The sequence below is a fragment of the Anastrepha ludens genome, chromosome 2 (assembly GCF_028408465.1).
Source record: "Anastrepha ludens isolate Willacy chromosome 2, idAnaLude1.1, whole genome shotgun sequence".
Lineage (NCBI taxonomy): Eukaryota > Metazoa > Arthropoda > Insecta > Diptera > Tephritidae > Anastrepha > Anastrepha ludens.
Genome location: NC_071498.1, coordinates 177524240 through 177532119, shown reverse-complemented (window position 1 = coordinate 177532119; position 7880 = coordinate 177524240). Strand labels below are relative to the sequence as shown.

General features: G+C 38.3%; 3 protein-coding genes across 4 annotated transcripts; 2 read left to right on the top strand and 1 right to left on the bottom strand.

Annotated features, from left to right (window-relative positions):
- Positions 1–3703: 3703 nt before the first annotated feature.
- On the top strand, positions 3704–5384 carry LOC128855923 (uncharacterized). 2 transcript variants are annotated; one of them, XM_054091168.1, is made up of 5 exons: positions 3704–3813; positions 4058–4452; positions 4587–4955; positions 5028–5089; positions 5146–5384. In XM_054091168.1, the coding sequence occupies exons 2-5, from the start codon at positions 4111–4113 to the stop codon at positions 5207–5209; spliced, it is 837 nt and encodes a 278-aa protein (XP_053947143.1). In that variant the 5' UTR covers positions 3704–3813; positions 4058–4110; the 3' UTR covers positions 5210–5384. The 2 variants fall into 2 exon arrangements, with proteins under 2 accessions (XP_053947143.1, XP_053947144.1); XM_054091169.1 differs by having other exon boundaries at positions 3719–3813; positions 4085–4452.
- Positions 5252–6501, bottom strand: LOC128855922 (pre-mRNA-splicing factor 18). Its single transcript, XM_054091167.1, has one exon. The coding sequence runs from the start codon at positions 6399–6401 to the stop codon at positions 5379–5381; it is 1023 nt and encodes a 340-aa protein (XP_053947142.1). The 5' UTR covers positions 6402–6501; the 3' UTR covers positions 5252–5378.
- Positions 6502–6595: 94 nt separating this feature from the next.
- Positions 6596–7785, top strand: LOC128855924 (coiled-coil domain-containing protein 124). Its single transcript, XM_054091170.1, has 3 exons — positions 6596–6940; positions 6996–7243; positions 7309–7785. The coding sequence occupies exons 1-3, from the start codon at positions 6731–6733 to the stop codon at positions 7493–7495; spliced, it is 645 nt and encodes a 214-aa protein (XP_053947145.1). The 5' UTR covers positions 6596–6730; the 3' UTR covers positions 7496–7785.
- The last annotated feature ends 95 nt before the right edge of the window (positions 7786–7880 follow it).

Below are 7880 nucleotides of genomic sequence, written 5' to 3'. Positions count from 1 at the left end.
AACAGATAATGAATTCCCTTCAAAATGTGTGTTTATTTCAAATTAAAAAAAAGGAAAAAAAAATCGAAGTTGAATAGCCCTGAAAAGATATATGTATGTGTTTATATATCATATGTACCTTCCTTTATGAACGCATACATATGCATGTGTGTATGTGTGTGCTGCTACTGAGTTTCAGCAGCAACGCATTTAAAGTGACTTTTGTGAAAGCGCCAGCCGTGAAATGGCTCAGAGCAGCACGAATCTCGACAATAACCCAAAAATAGCAACATAAAAATATATTTGCGGCAATAACAAGTACAAAGCGCTCGCAACAAGAATGTATTTAGCAGCAAAACAAATTTTACTTTTACTACATTTCGTGCATTTCATAGACGCGCACGTTTCATACACAGAATAGCGGCGATGGAAGTAGCCAAGTGTAGGTATATGTGTATGTATGTAGGTATGTGAGTATGCACACATCGCAAGAGATGACATTATCGGTGCTCGTGCGCCACTGTTTTGTTTTGGTTTATTCTGAACATCACTTAAATATTTATTGCCGCTGAGAAGTGCGATTTCGCGTATACATATTTGCTTTTTATTGCAAGTGAATTTGCACACACACATTTCTATGGCTGTGTGCGAATGGCTGTCAGTGCTTTTGATTATTTTGTGACAATTGGCGTTTGACCAATTTCGTATTTACTGATTGCTTTGTAGTGGTTCAGAACAATTGCTACTGTTCAATTAACGACGATTTTCGTTTGAATCAAAAGTTATCACGCACTGATGATGTTTTCTTTTGATTTCCCACTTTGTAGAAGAAGTAAAAGCGCATGTGCAGTGATGAAGCCAATGATAGGAAATAGTGAGAGTTGGCAAAGTGAAAGAATATTTGTAATTACATTTTTTATTATTTGTTTATGTTGAACATTAATAATAACAAATTTGCATTGTATTTTGAAGTTATTGATGGCTTTTGAAAACAAAAAAAAAACTTTTATAGTTTTTGATTTGATACCATACATTTTTTTTAACTCAATATGTACAGTGATTGCGCGATCAATAGTAGGTGCAAGCAGAAGCTAAAGTGAGAATAACGATCCAGCGGCTTCGTTGGCTGAGGCGTATCGACCGAATGGATACAAACGGTCTGCCTCTGAAAGAAAGTGGTGCCAGCTGGTGGTAGCAGAGGAAGAGAAAGACCTCCTCTGCTTTGGTTCAGGTGAAAAAGGACTTGACTTCACTTGGTGTTTCCAACTAGCGCCGGTTAGCATGAGAAAGACAATCGTTTCTTGTTTAACTCGGCCAAAATCGCTTAAGCGGTTATCGCGCCAATCAAAAAGAAGAAGATGTCGCACAGCCAAATTAACCGAATACTGGTAGTGATCAAATATTGTAATGAAATTTTCGATAAAAAAATTGGGGGTGGTTATTGCATCAGCACGAAGCTTTCTCCACATAGTTTGGGGAATGCTGCTGGAGTCATTATTCTTGAATTGATATTAAATCTGATCTTCACGATAGCGCAAGCGTAACTGTCGTGGTAGCAATAAAACAAAATTGGTCACACTTGTTGGTCGATGAGATGGCGGCACAAACGCTAACTTCATGCTGCCCGATATTCTGAACGACTACGACGAATATGCACAATGCCTTTAGAGGAGTTAAGATAGATTTGTGGAGGGTTAGACAAGACACGGATAGATTATAGTAGAAGGAATAGAGACACAGGATAGATACAATATAGATGGTAAGACGGAAAGATTGGTTTGAGTTCATTCTGAATTCATTAATGAATCTTAAGATATCCGGAAGAGGAAGAGTATGAACTTTATCCATACTCAGTACATCTTAACCCAACAGCCTAAGTCTGATTTTAAAGAACGCCGGGCATCTATAGAGAAAATGATCTGCAGCGTCCTCATTTCCACGACAAGACAGGCATATTGGGTCGTCAATGATTCCTATGGTAGCCATATGCTGACCACAGACGTAGTACCACGTGATTACACCTACCTTTACTCTCAGGTCTTTTGTACTAAGTTTTAGGAGAAGGGTAGTTAATTTGGTGTTTGGTTCTTTCACAAAACACTCAACTACTCTGCAGGAGCCCAACACAAATCAACGTCTTTTATGGGTTGACCTCTTGAAGTCGGCAATCATTTGTTGAATCCATATAGAATTCACACCTAAAAAGGGTTCAGGGAATAGTAGTATGCTTGCGGAGCCTTCATCAGCCAACTCGTTCCCCGTAATACCACAATGTCCGGGCACCCAAATAAGACAAACTTTGTTGTGTTTTGCAACAGCGTTCGGTTTTGCCTTACATTTACCGACTAATTTCGCAGAGCAGCGGAGGTTAGCAAGGGCCGATTGCGCAGCTTGACTGTCACTACAAATTCCAATACTACTGCCCTGCCGCTTTTTCTGAATTAGCCAATACGCCACATTCAAGATGGCATAGACTACCGTAAAGAAGTACTTAGTGTCTTCGTTCAAGTACCATCCATCACTGGTTTTGAATCCGTCGGTGTAGAAAGTGTGCTGATATCCCGTTAATAGATTATCTGGACTTAACCATTGATCTCTATCTGCATCAAAACATCATACTTTCCAATGAAGCAAACGTAAGACATCCGATTGCCCGCTGGCATCGAGAACAGTGTGCATCGTTCCGACAACTGGTGGCATATCTTCGTTTCTCCAGACTCCATTTAACTTAAGTCTGTACGCCACCTTCATCGCTTGCCTTCGGATTTAATGAGCATTTTCTCATTAATACTGCAGAAGCTGTAGAGGCGAGGAAGAGGAAGCAGTCAATTATTATAAACGCAGCTTTCAAAAAAAGTAAAGCTAGCTATTCGATCACAGATGGCGCTAAAAGGTGAAACACCCACAAAAAATGTTAGTAGATACATGGGATATAAATATGCACTTATACAAAACAATATGACTACGGCAATTGAAGATACACAAAATATGTTTTTTAAGTCATATTCTTATGTACCATATAATTGAATACAAAAAAAGAAAACTATATTTTATTATATAATATTTAGACATCACCAATATTTATAATTCAGATACATATTTCATGGGCCATAAACTACTGACACAAAAAATCTACTAGCGGTACTTATCTACTTGATACAAGTTTTTTGTAGCTGAGCCGATCAACTGAGTTGCTGGGACATATTAAAAAACAAAAGACCGCCAGTGAAAAACAAAAATCACTTCATTTTTTTCGCTTTTCTTTAAATGGCGGAATAAAAATCCACATAACGCCAGGGTTATTTTTTGCCCTTGACTTTCAATTCATTATTTTCTAGTGCATAAAACCAACGTAAATTGAAGGAGAAAGTGCGGAAAGATTTCATTTTGCATTTCTTTAATTTATTTCCCCATTTCCATTTTACTATACAAATCAAATTTGTGTTGGATACATCAGCTGAGCACCGTGCAGGGTTGTATTATTTGATATATAAATTTGCATGCATTGGTTAAACAACGAAATCAAAGCGTAAATTTATCTCATTTGTATGGAAGAATTTTTATACAAACTTTAACTGCTAGTTCACCTGTTGTAAACGTATATGATTTATGAGTTTTACATCGCTTTTACACACCTATTATTTATGGCAATCATTACTAGGAGAAATCCCATAAAAATATCCTCTGGCGCAAAGCAATGCACATTGCAGAATTTCCGACAAAACTTCTAATTCCCGCATCTGGCAATTTTGCACTGTTATTGCGTAATAAAGTAAATTGCAGCCGGTAGCGGAAGACGGATAGATACTACGACAGTGGGATTGTGATAAAAAGGTGATAAAAAGTGACGATCTCCATAGATAAAATAATATAAATAAAAAGATAGTGCATGTTTGAAGTTGAACTGTAAATAACAACAAAATGTATACATGCAATAATGCATTGCAGACTGTGTATACAATGCCAAATACGAATATTGTGAATTAGCAATCTGGCACTTAATAATAATAAAAAAAAAAAGAAAACCATACTTAGCTTTAATCAAAACGTTCTCATTATTTTTAATTAACGTTATTAGACTTCTTCCCATCCTCTGGCCACTTAGTGCACCTCTAGTTAATCCAATCTGAAATGGCAAAATTGGACGAAAAAATCGGTTTCATCGGTGGCGGCAATATGGCCTTCGCTATAGGTTCCGGGCTTATTACACGGGAATTTGTGAAAACCTCACAGGTGCTTGTGTCAGGACCGAATACCGAGAACTTGGCCCGTTGGCGAGATATAGGCATAGCAACCACAGACAATAATTGCGAAGTACTGGACAAGGCTGACATTATATTTATATGCGTGAAACCACATATTCTAACACCAATGGCCACACACTTACGTGGAATGTATACTACCACTGCGAAAGACAAAGATAAATTATTTGTCTCGGTATTGGCTGGGGTAAATCTCAAGACACTGGAGGAGGTAAGCAAATGCCTTTAAAAAATAACTTTTTGCAAACGTAAACACTCAGTTCTATATTATTGACTGCTTATGAACTTTTCTGATAACGCGTGCAAGCCACTAACGCAGTTGATAACTAATTTCCTTTATTCTAGAAATTCTCTTTTGTGGATGGCTTAAAAATGATACGCACAATGCCCAACACACCCATGCAAATTGGTGAGGGCATCACTGTGTACACACCTGGTTCCTATGTAAAGCAACAGGATTTGGAGAAACTACACTTGATGCTGAATTCCTTAGGCATCGCACAGCAAGTGCCAGAGGCTATGATAGACTCTGTAACTGGTGTAGCTGGGTGCGGGCCGGCATTTGTGTATACTATAATTGAAGCTTTGGCTGATGGCGGCGTTAAACAAGGTGTGCCGAGGCAAATGGCACTGCAGTTTGCGGCGCAAATGTTACTTGGTTCTGCAAAAATGGTAATGCTGAGCGGCAAACATCCAGCGGTTTTACGAGATGAGGTTACTAAGTTCATATACTCATATAACATTCCAAAAATTATACTTAAATTACGCGCTCATTATCGCTTTTAGGTTTGTTCACCAGGTGGTGCAACTATTGTAGGTGTGCATGAATTGGAAAAGGGCAACTTGCGGTAAGTGAATTTAGTTATCTTTTAAGAAATAATGCAATTTTGTATTAATTTTGCAGCGCAACTCTCATCAATGCTGTAGAAAAATCCAGCCAACGTGCTGCTGAGCTGGGCAAGAAATAAACGTGTGACAACATTCATTCCCTTCCAGTATATAATAAAGCATTTGTGACAACTATCTCGGACATATTTATAACTTTATTTAAAAAAGGAGAATATTCACAATTACAACTAATCATTCTTATTAGATAATTAAATAAAAAAAAAACTTTATTGGAATCATTCCAAGTCATTAAAAGCGATCCTTTTTGCTGACATACTCTACACATTTCGAGGGATCAGTCGGGAAGTATTCTTGGCATTTGGTCATCAGTCGTTTTAGACCTTGTATGTACTTTCGTTGCGTTTCGTCGTTCATTACATGTGCGACATTTTTAGAGAAAATCTTTTCACGTCCAGTACGTGCGTGTATACCCACCATAGTTACACCAATCGGCCAGGGTGCATTGCCTATGGCCATTTCCAAATAAGCATCACTAGCTGTGATATAATCACGATTGAGTAGACGTTTACAAATGTCACGCAAACTATCCAATATATCTTCCGGCAAGGTGTGATGTTTTAATTTGCGGAATAAGGGCTTCACATATTCGCGTGTTTGAGTAAAAATCACACGAGCCATTTTTGTTTTAGTAGACATTTTTTCCTGTTTCGAATAAGTGGCGATTTGGTCATTCCACATTTTTAACAAAAACGTCAATAAAGTTATAATAACATCCATGTCGTACTCTTTGTTGCCTCGACCCATCTTGATGGCGCTCTCTTTTATGCTGTCCCACGTCACAGTTTCATCCAATTCGGCCAATTCTGACTTTTGCTCTTCTTTAGCTGTGGGTGCATTGGCAAACATCTCCTGCAAATATGCTTGATCTACTTGTTCCATGGCTTCTTGGAAGTCATTGCGGAATCCACGATTCGACTCTGGTTGTGAGATTTCACATTGCCGCAAGCGGTGAAATGCATCGGCTTCCGTTTCGCCGAAAATAAGTATAGGTTCGCCACGTTCTCGCAAACGCCGTATAACTTCAGAGCGCGGGAGAATGTTTTGCCCTTCCGAGTCGTAGCTATAGTGCCCTTCTGGTGCTTGATCCTCTTCACGGCTTTCTTGTTTCTTGTAACCCACCTTTTGCAGTATTTCTTCTGTATTCTTGGCAATAAGTTCACCCCGTTTGAAATACTTTTTTTTGTCATCCACAAGCTGTTTTTCCTCAAGCAATTTTCGCTTTCTAGCGATTTCAGCTTTTATTATATCCATTTTGGTAATATTTTGTTTATTTTTGCCTAGCAGCACTTTTATTTATTTTCTTAAGATTTTGCTTCGGACACTCGTCTCAAATGACATTCGCATGAACAGCTGCCAGAGAACGTCAGCTGTGAGCTGTTTTGCTTGTTTACAGTGTTGGCACACGAATTAAATTTTTGTGTTTTTCTTTCAGCACGCATCAACCCTGTTTTGTGCACAACTTTGGAAAACGTCAAAATTTTGTATAATTTCGCGAAATTACTGTATGTGCGGATTTTAATTAAACACCTTAGACGAGGCCAATATTTCACACAAAAAAATATTTAAAACTATATACAAAAATGCCAAAGAAGATGGGAATGAATTCGAAGGCGGTGGAAGCGCGTGAACGGAAGCAAGCTGTAAAGCAGGCCAAAAGCGAACGAGCTGTGAAGGAGGCTGAGGATCGACTTTGGCAAGACAATGATAAGAATTTGGCGAAGAAACAACAACGTCGTGAGGAGGAAGAAAAGAAACGCGCTGAAGCTGTGCGGCGAAAGGCAGAGGCAAAGGTTCGTATCAATGGACTATATTAATTCCATAATCCTATGGTTACCTACATCTCAGGCGCTGCTCGATCAAGAAATGTCCTCCATTAAGACACAAGGCAAACAACCACTGGCAAAAATTCATCGCCAACAAATATTGGAGGAGCTGGAAAAGAAACAACGCGCTATCGATGCCATTAACGCTGCTAAACCTCAAGCGGGAGCTCGTGTAGTGTTGCCGGAACCGATTATCGAAGAAAATTTGAATCGCTCCATGGCAGATGTGGATATAGCAACTAGTGTCGATCAGGCTTTGGTTGCTTTAAGGTAAAATATTAAATGCTGCAATTCTTATTTAAGACATTTTGGTAATTTTTCTTAATATCTGACAGTGTGAAAGATGACGAGGAAGACAAGCATCCAGAGAAGCGAATGCGTGCAGCTTATAGAACATTCGAGACAGCCAATCTGCCACGTATCAAAGCAGAAAATCCCTCGCTACGTATGTCGCAATGGAAACAAATACTTATGAAAGAATGGAACAAATCGCCGGAGAATCCTTTCAATCAAACACACTGACCAGTCCTCTGACACTAGCGCTGTCTATTGACTGATATGATGGATCTGATTTTGGCACATAATTGAGTGTTGATGGCTATCCCAGAGTAGTGTTTATAATATTTATTGCTGGCACATAGTGGATAAGCGTGTGGCACGAGTATATATATACATACAAGTATCACAATTAAATTATAAATCATTTACTACTTAGTTAAAATATTTCTGTGGTTTATATGCATTTTTCTTATTTGTATGCATAAAAATATTCATTAAACATTTGAACTAGTCTCAAAAAATCAAATTGTAAATATCTTTGACGTAAGCACATAACGATCGACGATTGATTTTCATTCCTTTAATAAGTCAATTATTTATTATTCATTATTTTTCTATAAGCCCATTC

Coding starts and splice junctions, on each gene's coding strand:
- LOC128855923 (XM_054091168.1), top strand. CDS start 4,111: ATGGCAAAATTGGACGAAAAAATCGGTTTCATCGGTGGCGGCAATATG. Junction 4,453..4,586: donor ATCTCAAGACACTGGAGGAG/GTAAGCAAATGC, acceptor CCTTTATTCTAG/AAATTCTCTTTTGTGGATGG. Junction 4,956..5,027: donor CAGCGGTTTTACGAGATGAG/GTTACTAAGTTC, acceptor TATCGCTTTTAG/GTTTGTTCACCAGGTGGTGC.
- LOC128855922 (XM_054091167.1), bottom strand. CDS start 6,401: ATGGATATAATAAAAGCTGAAATCGCTAGAAAGCGAAAATTGCTTGAG.
- LOC128855924 (XM_054091170.1), top strand. CDS start 6,731: ATGCCAAAGAAGATGGGAATGAATTCGAAGGCGGTGGAAGCGCGTGAA. Junction 6,941..6,995: donor GGCGAAAGGCAGAGGCAAAG/GTTCGTATCAAT, acceptor CCTACATCTCAG/GCGCTGCTCGATCAAGAAAT. Junction 7,244..7,308: donor CAGGCTTTGGTTGCTTTAAG/GTAAAATATTAA, acceptor AATATCTGACAG/TGTGAAAGATGACGAGGAAG.